The sequence below is a fragment of the Corvus hawaiiensis genome, chromosome 18 (genome assembly GCF_020740725.1).
Source record: "Corvus hawaiiensis isolate bCorHaw1 chromosome 18, bCorHaw1.pri.cur, whole genome shotgun sequence".
Classification (NCBI taxonomy): Eukaryota; Metazoa; Chordata; class Aves; order Passeriformes; family Corvidae; genus Corvus; species Corvus hawaiiensis.
In genome coordinates, this window is record NC_063230.1 from 8,107,998 (window position 1) to 8,133,564 (window position 25,567).

At 38.5% G+C, this 25,567-nt stretch overlaps 1 protein-coding gene across 2 annotated transcripts; it reads left to right on the forward strand.

Annotated features, from left to right (window-relative positions):
* The first annotated feature begins 5,019 nt into the window (after positions 1-5,019).
* On the forward strand, positions 5,020-24,833 carry DGCR8 (DGCR8 microprocessor complex subunit). Of its 2 annotated transcripts, XM_048322731.1 has the most exons (14): positions 5,020-5,149; positions 10,983-11,982; positions 12,414-12,576; positions 13,750-13,892; positions 14,586-14,868; positions 16,363-16,560; positions 16,925-17,026; positions 17,581-17,679; positions 18,078-18,160; positions 19,265-19,365; positions 19,780-19,886; positions 20,105-20,232; positions 20,544-20,657; positions 21,000-24,833. In XM_048322731.1, the coding sequence occupies exons 2-14, from the start codon at positions 11,260-11,262 to the stop codon at positions 21,081-21,083; spliced, it is 2,328 nt and encodes a 775-aa protein (XP_048178688.1). In that variant the 5' UTR covers positions 5,020-5,149; positions 10,983-11,259; the 3' UTR covers positions 21,084-24,833. The 2 variants fall into 2 exon arrangements, with proteins under 2 accessions (XP_048178688.1, XP_048178689.1); XM_048322732.1 differs by lacking the exons at positions 13,750-13,892; positions 14,586-14,868.
* The last annotated feature ends 734 nt before the right edge of the window (positions 24,834-25,567 follow it).

Sequence of the window (25,567 nt, forward strand, 5' to 3'; positions counted from 1 at the left end):
GGTGAAAATAGAATCAGTATTGCAATCAGCTGGAGAGGCATGAACTGTGAGAATTACAAAACCCATCAGTATGACTCATGCTGTGAAATGTAGGTTAAGGTGAACAGAGTGAAGAAATGTTGAATATATTTCATATATATATAAATTATCTGTGTAACATTTTGTATCAAGAACTTAGAAGCTGAATGAAAAAACCAGTATCATTGACATGCTCAAATTTACCATATCTTTTAAAGAAGACGTAAGCACTGAACTTAGGATCACAGATGAAGGAGAAATAATAAATATTATAATATTAGGTAGAATAACCAAAAATTGCAATTCATAAGTCATACACAACGTGAATGAGGAAAAAAGAAATTGCTGATGCATGATAAATTTTTGTGTCTTTGTGCTAGAAAGATAAATGGAGAAAAACAAGTGAAAGCTGAAAACAGATCAGAAGATGGAGAAAGGAAGGGGAGAACAGACAACACACAATGATGTTCTGGTTTGTGATCCTGTTCTTTTTGAGGCCTCCAAGAAGGACAGTGCCTGCTAAGGCACTTAGGTGCCTTCAAACTTCCCTCAGGTGATGCAGGAGTGTTTTCCATGGTGTCTCACCTGACAAACCAGCCCTGACAGGCACAGAACCAGCCTTGATCAGTAACTTGCCAGACTGGGTAAACACATTGCTTGCTTCTGTTCGGTGGAGAAAACCACATCACTTTTCAGATGTTAATTAAGATATATTAAATAATAAACTGGGGAAAATATGGAGCCAGTAGTGTCTCTTCTTGTGGTACAACATTATAACTAGTATTCAATGATTGAGGTTTTTGCCTGTTTTAAAGGAATGTACTGGTCCAAGAAAAAGGTGAATGGGAAAGCTAGGGGGTTTTTTCTCTCCTTGTACTATCTCTACTGTGAATAGCTGCTCAAAATAACTACATAAAGCCAGGTCTTGGTCAGATGCATTATCCATCTCCTGTATCTCATGTCTCAGTGGAATGACTGGCATTTAGAGAGGAATTAACTGTCCTCTCAATTACAGATGGGTCTGCATTATCACCCTGGTTTGATTAGTGCCCTTACATGGTTTTCCTGATAGTCCCCATTTACTGTGCCTTGGCTCACATTTCAGGGCAGCCTCAGGTCACAGGGTCTAGGCTGGTTTCAGATGGAACGCAACAGGTAGGTGTGTGTGAGGAATGCACCAAGTGTTCTCCAACAGGTAAAGGATTTAACCTGAGCAAAACTGTCTGCAATGCACCTTGCATGAAGATCAAGTACTCTGCACCAATTGTTTTGCTGCATAAATCTTCATTTGTTGGCCTGCTGTACTTCTAGATGTAGCATATATAGATGTGTTGTATCACTATCTTTGTGATATGGCAGTTGCAAATTTTTCTGTTTTCTTTAGCAATATATTGTGCCAGTCAAGTCTGAGTTCTCTCTTGTTGTAATGTGCATGAGTTTAGACTGGCAAAGCAATCCCGGGATGGCAGTTCCATAAAAAACAACCCTAGCAGCACAACTGTGCTTTCAGAATTTATTTGGCCTCTGTCAGGGAAAACAAAGGTACTGACATTTATGGCTTTGCTCATATAAGTGCAACTACACCTGGATTTTTGACAGCCGAAGATTACGCTCCTGATTGATGTCTGCGTGCTGCAAGCAGTATATAGAGGAGACTGGGCTAAGGGATTGCAGCAGCAGCTTCTTAGCTGTAGTTCACACAAAGTGTGTACAACAAAGCGTGCTTTGTTACCACAGCTTTGAGTTAGAAACATCACGGTGTATAAAGAAAAATTACTATGCAACAGCAGTTGGGGAGAAGCCAGAATGTCTGCAGTAGTTGTCAGTGCAATTCTACTACAAGTTGTGAAGTGACTAAGATTGACTTGCAGGGGTGGTTTAACTGGTAGAGATGCACGATGTGCAAACAGCCACGAGGCTGACTCAGAGGATTTTTTTTCTTTTAAGTTTTTAAAGAGCAGATAAATATTGCCTATTTCAGAAAAGTGTTCTGAACTCTGAACTGTTTGGATGACAGGGCCTATAGAAAGCAAAGTATGAAGACTACTATTTTGTCCCAGATAGATACTATTTTTTTTCTCTAATATTCCCCGTAGATAAATTGAGTGTATTTAGGAATGCAGGATTTTCAGCTATAGGAATAGGTTTGTTCTATATATGAAGAACAAGTAAGGGAAGCCTCAGTCACAGGATAGCACCAGCCCAGGTCCAACTGGCAACTGAGCAGAATGTTCCTTCTGAATGGCTTGTGCAGTCCAGTCTCTAATGTGAAGGTCACTTGGTTTTGGCTTTATTTTTTCTTGGTTTAATTTCCAGATTTGAATGTAAAGCTGTTACTTTTTATTTGACCTCTTAGACATCATACCCCACTTTAAGCAATATTGTCTTTAGAAAAATACATGCATTATTGGGAAAATTCTGCCAGCAGTCTGAAACTTGGGAGAACCATATGGCTGAAGTGTTTCCAACAGGAATATCAGAAGTTATAGTGATTCTGTAGACAGCACAATTTAGTTTATGTTGAATCTGTGAATGGCAAGAGCAAGATTCTGTGATATTGTTGAGCCGAAGGATGTGTCTACTCTGATTATTTTTTGTAGCAATCAACCACCTCTTTTGACATTCAAGAACTGATCTGAGATTGCTCATGGGGTCTTTTTGACATCTTTCCATGGCTGTGAAGTGATGACTGACAGAGATTAGATTGAGGAGAGCAGATTGCAGCAAAAAGTGAAAGACAAAGACATGTAATGCAAGCAAATACCAGTTTACCAATGCAAAATAAAAAAGTAAAAAGCTGCAGTGCAACTTACTTTACTGAAATAAAAGTAATGCAGGCTGAGCAAAACTTGGCTTGCAGTAGCTTTCTCTTGTTGGAACAGCGCAGTATGTGCTGCAGTTACTGACATAGGAAGAATATGAAAAAGCCACTGGCTCCACCTAATTTTCATTCTGATGAATGCAGCCTGTTAACTTTATTGGGAAGCTCCTAGTTTTGTCTTTATGGGCTTGATTGCCGTATTTTGTGTTGACAGCGGTAGTTTCTGTCCAGACTTTGATACCTTCTATGTGAAAATCTCCTTGTCATTAGGAACTGGTTTTTTTGTTGCTAATGATACTTCATGGTGTTACGGTTAATCCTGATTGCACCAAGCAGGTGGACCTGTACACTTCTAATTCAAAAGTGGAAGATTTTTGTGCATGTTTTACAAGTCTTTCATCAGAAGTCCAGGTGATGAAAATTTTCAGGTGAATTTGCACCTTGTTAGACACAGCAGATCAGATTTAATTCTTCAGAGGTCACATCAACCTTCTAGATTAAAAATTTAACCACAATTTGAGCATTGTTTTGATGAAAACGTTATTTCATTAATGGATTAATTATTTTGTTTATAAAAAGTTAGACGTCTATTTCCCTGTAGTGTCAGTGTCTCAAGTAATCAGCTGTCGCACCATTCATTTAAGACATGGTAGTATGATTCTCTGAAAACAGATGCACAATGAAAAAACTAAAACTGGTTATTTTTTCCATTTTTAAAGCACTGCAGGCATTTTAATTTTCCAGCTCTATTCAAAAATCTGTGTATGTGCCTCATCTGATCCTAACTGAAGCATTGCTGTTCCCATACATACAAAAAATTTAACCTGTTTTCTGAAGAACGCAATCTTCTTACTGCAGTAGTTCATTTATACAGTCACATAAATGGGATGCCAATGAGTCACAGTACTGGTATTTTCATAGGCCCTTTGAGAGGGACAAACTTCTGTTCCAGTGTTAGCAATTTGAGGTGGCCTGACACAGCAAATACCAACATCAACTCGAGCTGTTTACTTAATTATGAGATCTTTTTCGTCAGCTTTGACAGTTGAAGTGTGATGTGAATGGCTGTTTTGCAAACTGTGGGTGTTTATTAAATGCATGCTCTGAAGTGGTTTATTTTAACATTAATAAAAGCAGACCTAATTTAAAAATCACTAAAATCATGGCTTGAGAGAAACCTGTTATAAGGAATTAAAAATTAGAAACTGCTTTTAGTTGAAACTGTGTTCAGTTTTTGAGGGCAGCTTGCAATGATTTAAAGCAGTTTCAGTAACCTGATCATTACGTGTTGACACGGCACTGTGACATTATGTTCAAATTACCACCCTATCATTAAATGTGTTGTTCCAGTGAGACAAACACAAAGATGGAAAGGCCTAACAGCGGTCTTCTGAATAAGTCTTAAAAGTTTTATTAAAATATTACTGTTACCTTTCATAGCAGTATTTGGGGACCTCAAAGACATGAGATCAGTGAAATACTAGAAAAAGATTCTCATGTCCTGAAGTTACACATGAAAAAACCACAAACATACTGTTGGTGACAAAACCAGGATGTATTATCACAATATTTTGTGTCTGATGTCGATTTCAAACCAGTATAACAGTGAAGGACAAAAGAAGCAACCCTCTAAGTAAGTGTATCAATAAAAGCTCTATATCACTCACAAATTATAAAATAACAGAGCAAATTAGGACAGCAAATGTTCATTAACACTTTAGAAGTAGTTTTACATAAATTGTGTAAGATATTTTCAATAATTATTTAGGAATTGTGTCTAAACACTGCAGTCAGATTTGGGACTTGTTCTGTGAACTGCTTAGTACATATAGCATGAGAAATGGCCCTACTTTGATTTATCCTTTTTAGATAAATCAGCCTTGAAGCAGTAATGCTGTAGTTTTGTTGCTTAAAGATACAAAACAGCGTTTGCAGGGAAAAGTGGCTTTTTTTGTAGCTGGTCCGTACGGGGGGGGGAAAAGTCCCGAGTGCAGCACGGGCCACACAAAGGATCCGCCCGCCCCGCCATGGCCCGGGCCTGTGAGGGCGGGTGTCTCCCGCGCCTCTATTGGCGGAGCGGGCTAACAGGCACGGGAGTGGACCAATGGCAGCCGGGATTTCAAATGGCTGACAGCGGACGCCATTGGCGCGGCGCGCGCGGGGTCCCGCCCGCGGGGAGCGGAGGGGCCCAGCGCAGGCGTTTAAAGATGGCGGCGGCGCGGAGTGCGGGACGGCGATCGTGAGGCGGCCGGACTCGCCCTCACTCGCAGCCCCGGCACAGGAGCGGCGGGGCCGCCGGGTATGGCCCAGGTGGGTGCGGGTCCCGAGGGGCGACGGGCAGGGCGGGCCTGCGCGAGCACCAACCCCTCCGCCCGACAGGCCGCGGCGCCAGCGGGCCCGCCGCGCTCCTGCCGCCTGCCCGGTGCGGCCCCCGGGCGCGGAGCCCAGAGGAGCCTCTCCCCGAGCACCGACATCCCATCGCTGGAACTGGAAGGTGCTGCCCTGCCCAGAGGGTATTGCCGTGCGGCGCTTCCCCTGCGCCCGGCCTGAGCGGCCTCTGCTCAGAGCTGGTGTTGTGTTTTATTTTGTTTAGGGCTTTTCTTTGGTTGTTTTGGTTTTGTGTTTTGGGTTGGTTTTTTTTTTTTTTTCGTTTCCCGCCCACCCCCAGCCACCTCCCTACTCACCTCGCCGTGGGATTGTGTTCAGGATGGTGGAAGGGAAGGAAACGCCATGTCTGTACCCTCGGCACCTCCTCGGCCGGGGGTGATGGGGAGTATGGGCTCCGGCTGTTCCTACACTGTGCCTCAGGTCCGTGTGTGTCTGTGGCAAAGGGAGGCACGGCGAGGGTTCTGTTCCCCCTTTGTACAGGAGACAGGAGCGTGTCTCGGCTCCTGGGCAAAGTTAGGAAGAGAAGGCACCAACGTGTGTGCGGGCGCACAGGGACTTTTTAGTTTTGGTACATTGAAGGTAATGGGGTGTCTCTGTAACTCTCAGGATTCTTTTTCATGTGTTCTTTCTATTAATAGCAAAATATCTCGTTCAGCCTCTGAAACGTTAATTCTCCCAGCTTTCTTCAGCTTTTTTTGGTTGGAAGCAGTTCGTTCTTTTGTAACTCCTTTCCTTAGGCTTCGGGTTTGTCTGCAGAGTTTGTTTGCCTGCTGAGACCTGAATAATCCAGGCGTTGCTCGACCATAAACTGGAATTGGGTGAACACATTCAGTTTCTTTATTCCGTTAGGTTGCGAGTTAGAGGTCTTGGAATCAGATCTTTTATTTTTGTGATTTGAGAAATTTTTCTGTCTGTTTAGGTAATTAAACTTAGGGGGTCCTATTTTTGATTCTGGATGAGGAGTTGGGTTGCTAGGGTTTTTGGGCAGCTCCTTTTGATCATTAGGGTTGTTTTGCTTTTTTAGAGAAAGAGAAGGGAATTTGGTTCCTTATGTGTGCTGTTCTTCTTTACAAGTAAGAAGCTTATATATAATGTGAAAAGAAAAATATATTTTCTCTTTTCTAGGCTCTGATTTTCACCTTTTTTTGTAAATCATTTTCTTGTCTTACATAATTAATCAAACCATCTAAACCCTGCCAGAAAACTGGTCAGCCTCTAAAAGCAACCATTGTTTTGCCATTTCTGAGTGTGCCTTTCCAAAATTATCTAGTCTGTTCATTCTGAAATGGGATGAAGCTTTATGAACTAGAGAAGTTCTTGAGCCTTGTCTGTATTTGCCACTGATACTGTTATTGTTGGGCCCTGGCTGCATTTTCTTAAACTTCCTTGACGACTGACTTACACAAAGTGGTTGTTTCGTTCAGAATGTTTCTACTCTACAGCTGATAATGAGAAGAGATGAGTTCTTACATGTAGTAGTTCTCTTAAAAAGTATTTTGTTTTAGTGCTTCCTGTTCTGCTTTAAAGAAAATAAATTCAGTTTCTTCAGGTTTTGTTTTGGGTGGGGTTTTTTTTGTTTTTTGGTTTTTTTAGTAGTGGTGATAAATAGGATTAACTTATTTCTAGAGCTGTATGTATTGAAAAGACACACTAGGTATAATAAAAAGAAGGTAGATGACTGTGAGTGGGGAATTACTTCGAAAGGGGTTAATGGATCAGCACCAGAGTTGCCATTTGGGGCTGGAGGATGAGGAGGAGGACTTTGTATTTGGTTAGCAAATAAGGAGAGTTTGCTCTGAGCCACTCTTCCTTTTGGGGTCCACTGAATGTGAAGTAAGCAGTCTCTGACACAGTTTCTTTTCAAAAGTGACTTTTTGAAGAGAGAATTTGCGGTATGCTGTTCCTTGCTGCAGTTACAAGTATCTTTAAAGAAAATATGTTCTTTATTAAACTCATTACTAGACTGCTGACCTGCTGTAACTGAAGGGAATTTTTCTTTGAGTTTGGGCGATGCTGGTTACAAATTTTAAGATTCTGGTTGTTTCCTGCCTTGAAAAAAGATACCCCTTTCTCTGTGTATTTCTCTCCCATCCCTTTTCTGTCTGATTGTGGGAATGGGCAGTAGTACTTATTAAACCAAGTAGTTTTGTTTTTTTCCTTTCTGTCTTTAAAAGACATCTGTAAGACAACCAGGCTAAGATTACTCTGCTTTTGTTGGGACTTGTGCAGTTTGCTACGTTACATTTATATGTCCCCCCCCGTATCTGTATTGTTGAGTTTACTTTGTGACATGAAACTTTTAAAAATGATCAGCTAAAATAAGAACAAGCAGTTAAAAGTGTGGAAATCCCATGTGTTGGTGATCTGCAGAAAATGAGCTGTGCACTCATGTTTTCAGTGTTTTTTACTGCTTGGTGCAGCTGCCAATGGTGTTGTGTCTCCTTGGAACAAATCTGTATGGGAACTGTTGATGGAACTTGGTGGAGCCTTAGAGAATGAAACTGTTATTTCAGGACAATATAATTAAGAATGGCAATAGGCAAACTGACTCACGTTCAGATTTAACTTGGTCCGCTGAGCCTGTTTGTGTGTGACAGTTATGTTCCCTTATCTTAGGCCCATTTGTTCCCTTGTCTAAGGCTGTTTGTAACCTACAAGCTCATCTAACTCATCCTTTTGCCTTTCTTCCCTTCTGTCTTTCCAAATACCTGATAGCTCAGTGGTTTTGTTGTTTTGGGTTTTTTTCCCAGACCCTGATATAAAGGGCATATTGTAATGTCAGCTGGCAGGGAAGTAGATGGGAATTGGACCTGTGTTCCTCTGCTTCTGCCTTGCTTTTTGTCGCTTATAGGCAGGTATTGTAGCCCATTGTAACTGTGGAGCTGCTGTTACCTATGATCAAAAGAGAAAAAAAAAAACCCCTTGCAACAGTGTTGGAATAGTAACAAGCAGACCTTTCTTTGGACGCTTCCAGGTGTCCCAGTGGTGATGGGCACACCCAGCACTGGATTTCTACAATTATAAGGTTAATTAATTAGGCTATCTAACAGGTACATCAGCAGGAGATTCAGTTGCCCCAGTAACCCACCCCTCGGTCAGCCCCTTGGAGTTGGTCCAACAGTTCTCTGTCCCACTTCTTATTATGTCTTATTGTAGGTCCCCTACTTACAATAAGACTAAACAATATTTCAGGAATGTGTTTAGAAGGTCAGCTTATTGTTATAAAATCTAAGAGAAAGGGTAAGAAAAGTACTAGAGTTAGTTAAGGAGCTATATAATAGTAGTCTACAGAGCTACAAATATATGAAAAATGTATAAAAAAGCAAAAATCTTTTTGGCGTCACTACCAGACTGTTATCTTACCCTAGGGATGTGGCAGGTTCATGGCTAGAAATGGGAAAAGCTCATTTGAACCCATCTTGGTCTATTACTTTTCCTGAGCACAGTGTGTGTACTGAGGAGCAGACAATCCCTGGCAGTGATTTGCTATTCATCGTTCAGCTATGCATCGCTTCACAGCCAGCAAGAAAGGGAAGACAACAAGAATTTGTTACCAGTGCTTGAATAGAATAACAAGACATCTTTCCTGCAAATAGCAGAGGTGTTGTTTCAGTGAGCCACCAAAGATGGGCAGGTAAAGGTTAAGTTCTTACATTTTGACATTGGTGTTGTTAAAATACACTTGAGCATAGGAGCAGGACATGTATCAGGGATCTGGAAGCGGCATTCATGATCATGTGTTATGCCGTGTCAAAAATAAGTCTTTCTAGTTGGACCAGGTAGCTCCTCGAACACAAAGGAAGGCTTTGCTTGTTCAAATTCTAGAATGCTGATTTCAGTATTTCATTTCTGTGTGAACTACTTCTGCTTGCTCTTTTCAAGAGTCTTTAGAAGGCTTTTTAAGGTGGAAAAATGAGATGACATGGGTGTTTCGTTTCCAGGAGTTGCTGAACTCATGCTGTGACTTTTGATTCTTTTGTTCAGAATTAAGACTTTAATGCTTTACTGCGAAGAATTTAATAATTTGTCATTCACTTTTTTTTGCTTTTTTAATCTGGAGATGAGGAAGTTAATTATTAGACAAATATATTTCTAGGGGCGTTCTCTACAACATTGTATGTTTCAGAACCTGTTGAAAGATGAAGGAATTGTTCATTGCTAAGGTTGTTGTATGGTCATCTTGTAGGATTGAATGGATTTAAAGATAGAGAATTGCTTGTCTTATTGGCGAATGAGCCATTTTTCAATCTGAAAATGTGTTGGTATCAGAGAAGATGGGATTATTTTAAGAGTTCTTATCGGTCTTTTTCCTTAGTAATTTTATAATGCATGTCAAACTCGGCATGTTGGATGTGTCACAGTTTTGAGTATGATCAAAAAACCCCACACACATCAAAAAACCACCACAAAATATGAGAACTCCTCTGCTGCCCCAGCAAAATTTGCTTTGTTGCCAAATTAGAGATTGTGCTGTTATGTATTACGCTTTCTTCCAGCTTCCAGGTAGGTAACTTCTGTATGTTGCTGAATTTTAATTGATCCTGTTATACCTTCTGATTCCCCGCTTTGTGCCTTGCCCCAGCTGGTGTTTGGATGTTGCTGTTGGTTTGTTCTGCCAGGGCTGGTGTAGAGGTGCATGAGAGAATTACACTTGGTTTCTCTAAGTCCCTCATGACAACGCAGATCTTCTGCCCTGTTGCCTGCAGTGTTACACAGCAACAGGAAAGATCTTGGAGCTTGTCTTTCCAGAATACTTGTGTAGACATTCTCTGCCAGCTGGGAATGCTTTGAACAGAGCAGACTCAGCCAGCTGACTGGCTGGGGCAGAGTGACAGTGCTTTGTTTCTAGCTTGTAGGATGATTTAAGCCTAGTTCAGTCTGGCATGGAGGGACTTGGAGAAACCAAAATAAGCAGGTAAGAAATGATCCATCCTTTCCCTAGGTGCTTATGGTCCAGCACAGATGACAAAAGTATAATTGAAGATGCCATCATAGACATGGTAGAAAGAACCACCTAATGTGAAAAATAAACCCTAAACAAACACACCCTATCCCCTGTAAAATTTCCTAGAGGAATTGAATACTTTTTCCGAGTTAAATTCCCTAAAACAGTGGCTTCTAAATACCTTCCAAAATTAATTTGAGCTGTAATGCTATGTATCTGGACCTGAATTCTTTGGACATAAAGAGTAAATAGTTCCATAATAGTGCAAAACACAAGATCAAATGTCTAATATCTGGTTATCTAGAGAGTAATTTTCTGTGAGATTTTAGTAAATTGTGAGATTTCAAAAACAGCTGATAACTTAAACTTTGAAAAGCCATGACCATAGTCTTTAAAATCTTGTTGGTTTTGCAGATTGTCTTAAACTGTAAACTAATTAGCCTTTCTGCTGTGTGGGTAAGTATGGCTTGAATACCAGGTTGTTTCAAATTATGGGAAAAATTCCCCAAAATGCACAGTTTTTAGTCTGTCATGGTTAATGCCCTGCCTGCTAACCAAGCAGAGATAGTCAACTAATTATAAAGGCAACTGTTTTAGCAAATTCTTGTGCTGGTGTACAGCTCAAGCAGTTAAACCACTCTAGTTTCAGCCTCATCCAAGATGGTATCTGGGTACCCTGCTTTTCTCACTGTGTCACTCTTCTACTTGAAATTTATGCTGGAAGGAGTGACTTGTTTTCTTTCTGCCTGGGATACTATTTCCATTTTTTTCCTGTGACAAAATTCTTTTTTTGTTTGTTTCCTCTTGTAGGTTGAAAGAAGAAAAGGAGACCAGCTTGTCCAGTGAAGATGCACTCTTAGTCTTCAGCTATTTAAGCTGAATGCATTGTGATTTCCAATAATTGAGACAGTGATTCTGAAAGCTGTCTACATTAATGAAAAGAACAATGTAGTCAGCTTAACTGAATCATCAGTGTTGCATATTGAATAGAACATGATAAACCAATCCTGATGGACTTATGCATGTTAGGAATATAGAGATAAACATTTATTAAAGCATTGTTTTTTTTAAAACAGTAGTTTTAAAAATGGAGAACTATGAAAATGTACCACCCCTCCCTAAAGAACCTGCAAGAGAAATGAATGTGGAGAATCACACTTGTCCCCCACCTCTGCCGCCCAACGAACAGCCTCCACCACCTCCCCTGCAAACGTCCAGTGACGCAGAGGTAATGGACGTTGGCTCTGGTGGTGATGGACAGTCAGATACCCCTGCTGGGGACACGCACAGTCTCTGCAGAACACAGCTGCTCACAAAGGGATCTGCCTGCTACAAAAGTCGTCTTATCATAGACCCCAAGAGTAGTGACCAAAGCCCGAGAACTGCTCGTCATGCACCGTCAGTTCGAAAGTTCACCCCAGATCTTAAGTTACTGAAGGATGTGAAGATTAGTGTTAGCTTTACAGAAAGCTGCAAAAGCAAAGATAGGAAAGTTCTGTACACTGGAGTTGAGCAGGATTATAAGGCAGATACAGAGTTTGGTATTAATAATGTCAATGGGGATTTGCATGTTTGTCCTTTCGGTGGTAGTAATGGTAAAGCTGTAGGGCTAGGGGGTGAAAGTGATGACAAGAAGGATGATGAAAATGATATTGATCAGGAAAAGAGAGTGGAATTTGCAGTTCTGGATGAGCTAGAAGACTTTACCGACAATTTGATGGAAATAGATGAAGAAGGAGGAGGGTTCACATCTAAAGCAATCGTTCAAAGAGATAAAGTGGATGAAGAAACCTTGAATTTCTCATATGAGGTAAGTAAATCCACAGGTCTTTGCTGGGTAAGAGGTTTCCAAGTGGCTAGAAAAAAATATACAAAGAAACAATCTCTTCTCAAAGTGTGCAGTACATGAGTCAAAACGGCAGAATTTTCAGAGACAGAGCTTTGGCTGAGAACTTCTGTAAACTATTCTAGTCAAACTTCTGAGTTGTGTGGCAGCTTGTATAGTTTTCTGTAAAAACAGTATTTAAAAGTCTTCTCACACAATTACAGTTCACTTTATCATGTAGATTCTAGTTCTCACAAACTTATTTTCTTATTTTTCAGTCTTTTTACTGGAATCATTGGAAATTTCTAGTTTCTCTCTGTATGGAAGTGCATATCAAAAATGTCTGCTTTCTCTTTGCAAGGGAAAAGGGAGGTTGGTAGACCCAGAAGGATAGTGTCTGATGAAGTCTCTTTCAGGATGACTTTGATAATGATGTGGATGCTCTGCTGGAAGAGGGTCTTCGAGCACCCAAAACAAGGAGACTAGATAATGAGAAATACGGTGGTGAAAGTGATCACCAGTCTGATGGAGAGACAAGTGTTCAGCCAATGATGACCAAAATTAAAACTGTACTGAAGAGTAAGTTAACGTGCATTTAATAACTGTAGATCCTGTGTGTGGCTTGTGTCTGTAGGATGAAAGTATATCAACAAGCAAAGTGTGGGATAGCAATTTGTGTGAAATTGTTAATGTGTTGGAGAATTTTATTGTTGGGAGGCTTCTTACTGTGGAATATGATTTTTCACATTCTTAAACAGTGAAGTTGATTTTTGCTTTTGATCTGTTGTATGTAATAAGAATATATTTTAGTGCATTTTTGTGATAGTGAAAAATAATGAAGAGTGTTACCTCAGTGGTGGGGAGGTGAACAAGGGTGATCTGGGGTTTTTGTCTCTGGTCCTTCTGGTCTTTTTCCAGCTTCAATTACATAACTTCTGCTATTGAAATTGCTGCATGTGAGGTCTCTCTATGCATGCAATCTAGATTAAAAATAATAACTAGAAAAGTCAGTGGCTGACGTTTCTCCAATTTCATTGTATTAATGTCAGAAACTACTAATAAAGAGCTGAGAACACAAACCCATCCAGAAGAATGTAACTGAAAATCCTCTGAATTAGAATTAAAATTTAAACACATACTTTTGGAGTATTTTACAGCTTCACTATATTCTAAAATAAAAAAACAAATAACTTTTTGCTCCAAAATTGTATAGTAACAGAGATTGCTGAAAGCTTCCTGGCAAAGATGAATGGTCTCTGATTTGTAATTTAGAGAGACATGAGTCCTTGGCTTAGAGATAAGCTATTTTCTGGCTGTTTGGGTCTGTGAATCTGGTGGTTTCTCGATGCAAATTTATTCCTGAGTGTCAAGTGAAAAATTTTTAATGGAAAATGAAGTTGTTTCTGAAGTGAGTATGACTTTTCCAGTAGATACTGGTGCTTGTGATAAGTAGAAAAAGACTAAAGAAAAGAGAATTCAATGACGAAACAAACAAATCAGTCTATATAAAAACTACTGCTACTATTGCCTTTAGTTGAGAACGTCATGGAATCTGTGATTTTGCAGGATTTAGTCTGGGTTAGAAGCATATACCTTGTTATTAAAACAACATCTCTCTACAAAACATTTTTAATCTTGTTTCAGTGCCATTTTATTCTTTGGGACAGAAAAAAACAATAAATAAAAACCTGGCTTTTATTTCTATTCTTCTGAGCAGTCTATCCAAGTTTAAAGCCATTATTTGCTTTAAAGGTCGTGGCCGCCCTCCTACAGAACCTTTGCCAGATGGATGGATCATGACATTCCATAACTCGGGCATTCCTGTATATCTGCACAGAGAATCTAGAGTTGTTACCTGGTCTAGACCTTATTTTTTGGGAACAGGAAGCATAAGGGTGAGAGCTGTCAATTACTTAAATACTTACTAAAATTTAAAAAATTAGGTATGTTCATGCAAGCAGTTGGATATTTTTCTACTTTGGCAGGCTTGTTTCCAGTATTAGAATTAAGATCCTTGAAAAGTAAACTCTTTTGTTCCTGAAAATCTGATATGATTTTCTTAGGTGCTTTGTTTTTCTGTTTGGGCAGTTAAAGTGAATGAGATGATCTTGTTTGGTGCCTTCACTTTTCTAGTATGGCTGCAAAAATCAAGGGTTTATTGCACCATGAAATATATATAGGGATCATTTCTTTGTAAATATAAACTAATCTGAGCTGTGGCTTGTGGTCCACATTTGCAGAAGTAAGGATATATGACATTCATGAGCCCAAGGAATCTGCAGAAATTGGATTTAATGCCATGGGCTTATGCCCCAGGAAAGCTCAATGGATTTTATGAAAGCATGTAGTATTTGCATATAGCTGAACAGACTGTAGTCTGGATCTAAACCAGTGGGTTTGTATCAGTGTTACACAGTGTGAAGATCCCACAGGAGTGGCCCTGCTCAGCTCTTGAGTAGAATGACTTTGTTGACTGAAGAGGAGCTTGAGCCTAGACTGAATAAATCTTGGTTGCATCTTTTGGGTTGGAGTTTTGCTTTTGGTGACCTTGAGATACTGAAACCTTCTGTATTATTTTATATTTGCAGAAACATGATCCTCCCCTTAGTAGCATTCCCTGCTTTCATTACAAAAAAATGAAGGAAAATGAGGAAAGGGAACAAAACAATGACATAACCCCTAATGGGGAAGTATCACCTGTAAAGCACCTAGATAAATCCTCAGAACTGGACTGCCAAACAGAAGAACCAGATTCCACTGCTGCTGATTCTGGGCCTTTAGATGACAAAGACCCCTCTGGGGGAGATGCAGCACAAGGAGCTTTGGGACAAGTTAAGGCCAAAGTTGAAGTATGTAAAGATGAATCTGTAGGTATGTATGGGAAGTGAAGTCTTTTCTTGACTTGAGCTGGGTAATGGCATTTGGGAAGTTTTATTCCAGACTTGGCTACTGAATTGTAATCTTGCCCGAAGCTCTGAGAGTCCACATGGAAAAGTTTTACTGAAAAACGTGAACATTTTGGTAGTTTAGTCCTGTAGACTTTATCTCCATTTAAGAATCAGTTATGTCAGTGCTGTTGTCAGTTGTTTGTGTGACTTCTGCAAATAGGCTTTTCTATGCACCCTCTGTATTGCCTGAGTTGTATCTATTTTCAGGATGATCTCTTAAGATAAATTATGTAGTTAAACTATATTTGTATTTGCACAAGTCTAGCAGACTAAGTCATGCAAATACAATTGCACTCCTACAAAGGGGTGATATGCTTCATTATTTTATTTATGCAAATCTGATAGCCTTTACACAAAAAGTTGTTGAGAGACATCATGCCAAAATCACCACCCAGCAGAGATGAACTTGTGAGAGGAAGCTCATGTGTTAATTACCACATCTGCATACCTGAGAGTCCCATCCATGTAAATTTCTGCTGCTCAGAATATTGGTATGGATCATAGGCTACATTTGTCTTTGTAGTGCTCAGACATAAAACTTGTTTTCATTACATATGTCATGTCCAGTCCAAAAACCATGCCAAAAGATGTAAAAAAATATCCCAAATCATCAATATGTAGCAGCAAAATTAAAGTCAGTAAGCACTTATTTTTTTTACATGAAGTTCACCTGTCTATCTCTCTCTTTAAATAGGATCTGTTCTGTATTACTGAAAAAGATACTGAGTGATCAAGTGTAAGCGTGACTTGCATTTGGAATCCCTTGTGGAAGGAAGCAATATCAGCAGCTTGCTTTTGTTTGTTTACATCTGTGGATGCTACTCTTTATTTTTGCTGATTATATCTGCAGAATATCCTATAAAGGAGAAGCAGCTGTACTACAAGGGGCGATCTTTTAGTACTCTGTACGTGGATTTAATGTGTTAAATTCTGCATAGAGGCTGCAGATACTCATGGAGTTCATGGAGCATCACTGTACAGTGTTTCATGGTACACTGCATAATAAGTAGGCAGCAACAGTTGGGTTTGGCTTCAGGGAACTGAGGCTGAAAGCATAATTACTGTACTCACTGTGTATCTTGCTTCAGGTAGAGGGAAGGTGGTTAGATGTTGAAGCAGAACAATTACTGTCTTTTGTTGCAAATTGTGTTGGGTATTAATGCTGGTTAGGGATTAGTAAAATTATCAAGTGGCAGAACAAAATGGTGTTTTTTTAATTTTGTTTTCTGGTTTGCACAAACATTTTGCATTTGATCCTATAGCGAGAAAACTTACAATTATTTCTGTTAGTCCAAAACAGCATCTTAACCTTTTGCTCCTAGTCTAAGAAAATAATTATAGCACGTTTAAAACAGTGGAAATGGAGAACCTAATGCTTGTTCAGTGGTAGAGAGAGTAACTTGATTGTGTTTCTCAGATCTGGAAGATTTTAGGCGCTATCTTGAGAAGCGTTTTGACTTCGAACAAGTGACTGTAAAGAAATTCCGGACCTGGGCCGAGCGACGCCAATTCAACCGGGAGATGAAGCGGAAGCAGGCGGAGTCCGAGCGGCCCATCCTGCCGGCCAACCAGAAACTCATCACCCTGTCTGTGCAGGATGCACCCATAAAGAAAGGTTAGCTGATCTACCTGGAGTTCAAATAGTCTTTATTGAAGACTAATTGCAGTTCTAAGCTTGACTGAAAATAAAAAAAATCCTGTAATAAGGCCACTTTATTCCTGATCCAGTATTCTGTGTTCTTTGACCCATCATATATTACATGGTAAAGAAAAAATACTGTCAAAATATACTTCCTATTATAAAGACCAATTTCTAAACAAGAATATTTTTGTTTAAGGTTACAGTCCTGGTAAGTGATGACTACCTTCAGCTCTTTTTAATGCTGAGTGTTGCCTAGTATTGATTTATTTGTAACAGAAATGATCTTTCAAAGACTGGAACTAATTAGCTTCTTCCCTTCTTTCTGTCATTTTTGCAGAGTTTGTCATTAATCCCAATGGGAAGTCTGAAGTTTGCATCTTGCATGAGTATATGCAACGAGTCCTAAAGGTTCGCCCTGTTTACAATTTCTTTGAATGTGGTAAGTCTGTTTTCTTCAACAACTGTATCCTGATTTTGATGCTTAATCAAGAATCCAAAAGTATTGCATATATGGAAGATATAAGTGGAATCAAGTTAATATTGGGGTTTTCTTTCCTTAAGTGGTATAATATATGTTCCATTCATTCTTGCTTTTGCTGTTTGGGGGTTTTTTTAGAGGGTATCTTATAATCATTCAGAATTACATTATTCCTGGGTATGCATTACATAATACAACTGAATTTCCAATATCAAAATGTGTAGCTCTTGTATACACACCATGATGCAAAAACTTTGGAATTAATATTTGAATTCTGGCAGATTACCAGTGATCTCTTAAAATCTGTAAGTTCTTTATTTGGAAGAATGATGTATATGGTGGTAAGTCTGTTAATGGAAAACTGTTAATAAAACAATTTTTCAGTCTTCGTGAAGAATAAACCATTTTCATTCCTCTTCAAGTTGAAATTAAGAAAACAAATCTTGATAGTGGTGATATTTCATATACATTGGGAGTTCCAAAAAGCTTTCTTTTCTTTCCTCCTCCATTTCCAGAGAACCCAAGTGAACCTTTTGGAGCCTCAGTGATTATTGATGGAGTAACTTATGGGGCAGGAACTGCCAGCAGCAAAAAACTTGCCAAGAATAAAGCTGGTAATGTTTTTTTCTTTCTCAGTGCCAACTGTTGAATTGTTGATCTATTTGCTTCTTGTACCATTCTGGGGTTCTGAGGGCCATAGTGATACAGTACAAGGGTTTTGCTGTAAGAACTAGGGGATGATAACTCTTTATTTTTAGGTCTTAAAGGCTCTATATCACTTCTAAAATGAGACTGGAATATTTTTCCTTTTGTAGGCACTTATAAAAAGTAGTTTCTTCTTATTTTAATTAATTACGAGACTTCAATTATCAGGTTGAACAAGTAGAACTTTTTTTCCCTTGGAAAGTGTAAGTGAATACATTTCTTACCAGAAAAAAATACCTGTCAATTTCTAGAGGAGATATTTTTGTTCAAAATAAACCTAATCAAAATGTTTAATCACCCTCTGCAGCTCGAGCTACACTGGAAATCCTTATTCCTGACTTTGTTAAACAGACCTCTGAGGAGAAGCCCAAAGACAGTCAAGAACTTGAGGTACTGAGCTTATGCTTCCTGGCTGGTGTCATTTGAGTTTGGTTTTTAAAACACTGCACATTTAATATCAGAAAGTTACTTAAAATTACTAAGATTGTTTTCTGAGTCAAATGGAAATATAAAATCCTTCATTTAGAGCAAGACTTATGGCTAAGAAAATACTTTTTTTTTCCTATCGGAATAGATCAGTAAATTTGCTCTGACTCAGAGAACTGCTGTCTTCATTGACACATCAGGTCACTTACTGAAGACCTGAGATGTTGCAAGGTACCAGACTGCCTGTACTGCGCTACCTTCCAGAGTCCTCTGGCTGATACCAGTAAAGGTTCAGAGCTAGATGCTGTTTGGTTTTGTGTGTCAATCTTAGGACACCAAGTGAGAAGTAAAAGTGCTCAGGCTTCTGAGATGTTTTTATTACCACATAGTGAAATCTCATAGTTTAGGCAGTGACATTTGAGTAAATCAAAGGAAAAATTTCTTTAAGAGGAGAGTTGTGCTATATGCTCAGGTACTGGGAGAATTAAATAGCTCATTGATCAATTATACCATCAGTAAGGAGTAAAGGAAAAATCAGTGATCAGCCTGAAAGGAATGTTTTCTAAAATGAAGTTATATACAGAATGAGTTATTTGTACCCTTGCTTTAACATAGAACTGTATTGTATGCCATGCACTACTGAAATGGTCATTAAGGAAATGCAGACAATTTTTTCCATTCTTTTAAAATAAAATACCAAATGCGCCAATAGCTGTTCGGTTTTCTTTTATTAAACCACAGCATTTTGATAAAGCTTCATATTTAGTTAAATAAAGTAACCTTGTCTTCAAGGGAGAAATTATGATAAAGAGTTTATAAGATTGTAGTTTTTATGTACATATTGAATAATGTAAGATTGGAGTTAAAATTTGTCTGCAAATGTATGATTAGGTGTGACAGTTTTAATAATGTTGCTTTTCATCCATTATGGATTTTAAAACACTTTTTAAAGTATTAAGCACAGAGCAACAGAATTTTTTGAGTATAGCAGAACAGAAGTTAGGGTTAAGGACATCATTAGGGTTTTCTTTGCACAAAGCACAATAACCCTTTTCAATTCCTTTGCAGTATTTTAACCATATCAGTATTGAGGACTCACGGGTATATGAACTCACCAGTAAAGCTGGACTCTTGTCTCCATATCAGATTCTCCATGAGTGCCTTAAAAGGTAAGGCTGCAGCATGAGGACCCCTGTGTGGTGTGAGGTGTTGCTGTTTGCTTGTTGCTGGTGTTTGTCAGTGACCCTGCCTGAGCTCCTGTGCTCCCTGGGCCTGGGAGAGACGTGGTGGGGACTGACCTGGTTAATGCCGACTCCTCTCTAATTCATATTTGCTGTTCATGCCTCTTTGGAGATCAGGATGTAGTTACTGGACAAATGTATGTTGTTTCTTTCATACAGGGTTGCTTTTTCGTTTGACTCAAGTTACTGATCAAAAAAGATCTCTTTGTTAATTAATGTATTGACATTTGTTATTAATATATCTAATGTCATTGCAATGACTATCCAAGATAATAAACTGCAACCGCTTCACTTGTTTGTCATTTTGCTTAATATGTGATCTTGATTGTGTTTGTGCTTAAGAAACCACGGAATGGGTGATACATCCATAAAGTTTGAAGTGATTCCTGGGAAAAATCAGAAGAGTGAATATGTCATGACTTGTGGCAAGCACACAGTGCGAGGCTGGTGTAAGTACAATAATTGGTGTGACCTCTGAATCTCCCTTTCTCTCTTCCTGTTCTCCTTTGCTGTCCGTTCTGAGGGTGCTTGTTCAGCCACCAAGTTTGTTACGTGCTTATCCTGCTCTGCTCTGGTATCTCAGTTATGACTAACACAAGTGAATATTTGCGGCTGTCTCATTAGACAGTGTGCTGGTATTGACACACTTCCATGGTTATTCTTACAGGCAAAAATAAAAGAGTGGGGAAGCAATTGGCTTCTCAGAAAATCCTTCAGCTACTGCATCCACATGTGAAAAATTGGGGCTCTCTCTTGCGAATGTATGGCAGAGAGAATAGCAAGCTGGTTAAACAGGTGAGCATGCTTTTGTTTGAGTATAACCTACCCTGTGACTGGAGTTTTGCTTTTGGATTTTTCTGGATTTGTAAATTTAGTTACAACAAAACTTTAAGGTGCCTGGATTTCATTGACAGTAATAATTGTGTTAATCTTGCATCTTCCAGGTCAAAATTAAAGAACCTATTTAACTAACTCGTGGAAGTAGATGTTGCTACTTAAGGAAGTCCAACTAACTACAGAAGTACTACAGAATAAACTTTGCTCCATGTACATTAATTTTTTTTTCATAAAGTTGATCAGTTGTTGCTTATGATTCTATTGAATAGGAAACCTCTGATAGAAGTGTGATAGAACTTCAGCAGTATGCCAAAAAGAACAAGCCAAATCTGCACATCCTGAATAAGTTACAGGAGGAAATGAAAAAACTGGCACAGGAAAGAGTGAGTATACATTCTTATGTATTTACAAACAGCATGAATGTCATGGGTCACTTGTACCAATGATCAGATTTTTTTTTTTTTTGCTTATTTTACACAGTATTTCAAGTAGAGAGAGCTCTTCAGAATTTGATTAGGGTCTACTTCTGGGGAGACTTTCATCCTCTCTTCTAAACTGGCTTATAACTTGATTGTACCTACTTCAGTACATTTATTTTTAACATTAGCCCTAGTTAGCCTCTTGCAACAATTCACACAAGTTTGGCTAAAATTGTTCAGAATTTTAACTGTTTCAGGATTCTCTTCTCTTTGTGACTGTGGTGGGGGTCGTTTTGTATTTTTTAGGAGGAAACCCGAAAGAAACCCAAGATGACAATAGTGGAATCGGCTCAACCTGGTAGTGAACCTCTCTGTACTGTTGATGTGTAATGAGAAAATGTACAAGTGGGGAGCAATAACACAAATGGAGGAACTAGATTTTCAACAATTATTTAAAAATTGTTTGCTGCAGAATGCAAGATAACTTTTAAAGTCCAAGCTGCTTCAGTTATGCATTGTTCTTTTTGCATCATCAGGGCAATATTACTTTTTCCTAGTTTCTTTTTCTTTGGTTTTTTTTTTTCCTTGTTTAATACCTCTGAGATATGTATGTTTAAAGAATTGATCATAAAGATCTCTACTGGGGCAAATGCACAGAGGACAGGCATGTTCACACAGGATAAAACCAATCAAGCACTTTCTCCTGGAAAGCCATCCATGTTGTTTGAAATGGATGTATTTTAAGTATGAAATTCAGAATATCTATGTACAGGTTGAAGCTGATATTATATATATACACATTCATATATATGTATATATAAAAGAAATATATGTACATCTTCTTGTATGAACATGCCTAAAACTATTTTTGTGAAAAGTTTTGTTGCATTTCAGCACATAATAATATGCACTGATAAGACACTTTGGTGACAAATACAGGAAAGTGATGAGCAATGTTTCTAATGCCATAGAATTAGGCCAGTAATGCTGTTTCTTTTTGTTTTGTTTCTTGTCTCCTGCCAGGCTTAGTTATTTGAGATTACAAGATGCAGATTTTGTTATTACTTGAAAAGAACAAGAATACCTGGTAGTGTTAAGAGTAACAGGTTGGAGATTCAAAATTACCGGGGTTTATTTTAAATGAAAAGAGCCTGTGTTAGTTTATGGATCAGTTGAACAGGGAAAATATGGCCCCACATATATGATTAAAATAAAAACTGTAATTTGAAAGGCTGTTTTCAAAGCTTGGAGCCAAAATGCAGCTGATGATGGTTGATAGCCTGAAAATATTTTGCCAATGATTTTCCACTCCCTTTTCCCAGCAATAAAACAATTTCTCATTTGTTTGGTGTCAGATTGCATCTGACTTGTTAAGTCTTAATTAATTTGCACCATAAAAGCAAAGAATTTAGAAAAAAAATCAACACAACCCTTAAGTCTGACTGCAGCAATTTAGGGTTTTTTAAGAAGTTTTTGTTTTTACTTTTTTTAATTACATTTTTAGTTTTTAAAGAAAGTGTGTAACTTCTGCAAGGAAAATTAGAATGTAGATTTGGAATATGACATAGAACAAAAAGTAGAATGAGACCATAACCTGTTATAAATAAGAAAATCACAAATATGCAACTAGTCTAAAATACAATCCTGGCTAACAGGCAGTACTCACTGTGTCATCTGAGGCTTTATTAAGCCGAGCACAGAAGAAATAGTGTGGCAGTCTGCTCTGTGGGTTTCATCCTTCATACAGGATTCACTGGGTGACTGCAGTTAAGTCTTCTCTTGGAACCATTTTTTGGTTTGGTCTTTAAGAAGAGTGTGAAAACCAAGCTAGTGGCAGGGCTGCAGTGATTTATCCAGGAGCTGCACTGCTCCATTTTTACACTCCTGCTTCTGTTGGGAATAAAAGGTCAGTTCTCTGTACCTGCTGCAGCTCCTGGTATTTATGTTGACAGGAATCTGGGGGCTTGAGGGTTTTTTTGGTTTTGTTTTGGTTTTATTCTGATTTTGATGTGGTTTTGTTTTTTAATTTACCATGTTACATAGAGAGTGCTGCAGTATATTGAATTTAGTGCCTACTGGATTTAAAATGTTGGCATCAGTATTGTAAGACCTTCTTTTAACATTACATGTTACTTTGGAAATACGTGGATTTTAATTTGTATTTCAAACTAACATTCTCTAATGTGTTGCATATAATGTATGAGGTTAAACAGGAGGAGTCATGGAGTCTTACCTGTTTGTGTTTAAATGATACGCTTGGAGGTCTCTGCAAATATGAATCCACCCAGTTTTTATTATTATATTTAGCTTTTTAGTTCCATGAGTTGTAATCCTGTTACAACAGGATACGGGTAGTTGGAAGACAGTATATAAACTATTATTTAAAGAAGTGGCCTGTCTTAAAAAAAAAAAAAAAAAAAAGACAAAAAAAAAAAACCACTGCCTCTGCTTTTTTTTGTATAGCTTTAATAAATCTCCATCTTTTGAAGGGTATATATAATATTGGTGCAGTAGTGACAAACAGTGATTGCTGTTTGTCTCTTTTTGTTGTTTTTTTATTGGGACTTTTCTGTTTGTTTTCATAAAGACAGGGCTTTTATCTATGCCTAAATGTATTACTCTTAGATAGGTTTTATTTCAGCTTGTGTTTTCAGCAGAAAAATCTGTACTTGGATGGCACTGTAAAAGACAAATCACCCTTGTAGATCTTTTTTATTTTTCTGAAATCAGAATGTCAATGCATTTGCAGGTCACCTGCAGAATATCCATAGATGCCTCACTTACCAATTTGTTTTCATTAATTTTAAGAGGATTGCTGTATTACCTCAGTCTGCCACTATCAGAATCACAAGGTGACCATTGCCCTTAATTAAAACATCCAGAGATTTCATTGTGAACCAAAGCCTAGAACGTATATTATGCATTCTAAACAAAAACAAACAAAAAAAGATGGTATTAGACCTTGCTGCAGCCTTTAACTGGAGAGATGTCCAGAAAATAGCGCAATAACTGCTGGAACAAACAACGTAACTGCTGTTTATGTCATTGTGAAGTATTCTTGTGTTTTAATGTTTACTATTGTTTGGAGTGTAACAGTCTTGCATTTGCACATAAGCACGAGCTGCTGTGATAGAGGATAGATCATTGCATTAACTTCAGCTTCTGCATGAACACTTACAGTGTGATTCAAGATGTATCCTAAACTTGTCTTGTAACTCTTGTGTGTTTTCTAGGTAATCGGCTGTAAAGGTTTAGATCTGATTGTATGAATGCATAAAACTGCTGCTTTTGTCACTGATACTTGTTATTTATCCCTTCTATATCCAGAGGAAGATGGGTATTTTTATAGGGATGGAGTGTATTTTTAAGAACTGTTCCATCCTTTGGGGATTAGACAGTTTTTGCTTTGCATATGATGTGCTTCTTGACAAAAGTGTGGTATATTGACTTCAAGGATTAAATTCGTGTGCATTCAAATCTTCATGGTACTGACGGAAAACTTACTGTGACTTCCGGTGACTAGTCAGATGCTACCTACTGAAACACCAGTCATCAGCTTTTTTTACCATATTTATTAGACAAAACTGATGAATTAGTTGGGTACTCAGAAGTTTGGAAAGACTATTATGCATAACCTTAACTGTTGTATGTAAACTTCCATTCTCCTGTGATGCTGTTAGGCTTTATACAAATATATTTGTAATGTCCAAGTATTTAAAAGCATCATGATTATCTTACTAATTCCCTAAACTGTACTTTGGTTCTGGAATGAAATTCAGGAAGTGATAGCCTCCTAACTTTCTGTGGGAAGAAACGTGAAGTGCAAGAAGCCATGCTGTTATTAACCAAATAAAATTATCAATGACAGTATTTCAAAGTGTATCTGCGAAAGCGGGAAAACAAAACAAAGTTCATCCTTATTGTCCCAGCAGGTAACAATGGTTGCTGTTTGAGTTGTGTTGGGTGCAGTTGCTTAGTGCCAGTGCTAAATTGGTACAACTATAAAGCCTCATTTTCACTGAGCCTCTGCTTGCTTTTTTTCTGCACAATCATGTAATCCTCTGTGTTCGGTCTTTGAGTACTACATGTGTATTTTTCAGACAATTAGTTTCGAGCAATAAAGTTTGATATTATAAAATGTGCCAGTGTGCTCAGTATTATGATAGCTTAAGCATATCTAGAGAAAGGAACTCTTATTCCTCAAGTCCTGTAGGTATCTTTAAAGAGAAATTAGATCAGTGCAGGCTCATTGGTTATGAAAATACTGAATCACTTTTTCTGTGAGGAATTGAATGTTTACATGGTTAAACACTTGGAATGAAATTAAGTTCCTTTTTAAAAATTGGGATTTGTATTTTTACTTAAACGGTGTCAAGGTTGGAAATGTTACACCCGAAGTGCTGGTTTTGGTACCTGTTGTCACTGGAAAGGTGGGGTATCAGCACAACTGTGGGCTGTAGTAGAATTTTGTTGTTCTTGTTGGACCACATTAAATGTATATTGGAAGTATGTTCAGTAAGTTGAGATTTAAGATGGTCTTGCTGTCTGTTCTGTAGCATGGATCACAGTCCATTAAATGGTAGCTCCTGAGTGTCTGGCTGCAGTGTGAGTCCTGACAAGAGAGCACCTTGTGCAAGCGTGGGAGTCTCAGCCAGGTTTGATTTCACCCCCAGCAGATGCACTGGCAGTGCAGCGTGAGGTGCTGGTGTCTGTACACTTCATTTCTGGCTGTCAGGTTTCAGTGGTGAGGGCCTGGCTCAAGCAAAGTCACCTCAGCTTTAGTAGTGTGGTGTAGGAAACTTAAAGCCTTTATTGTCTTACCAGTGATACTACAGTCTGAGAATAAGAGTGACTTCAATTGTGGAAAGTGTAGC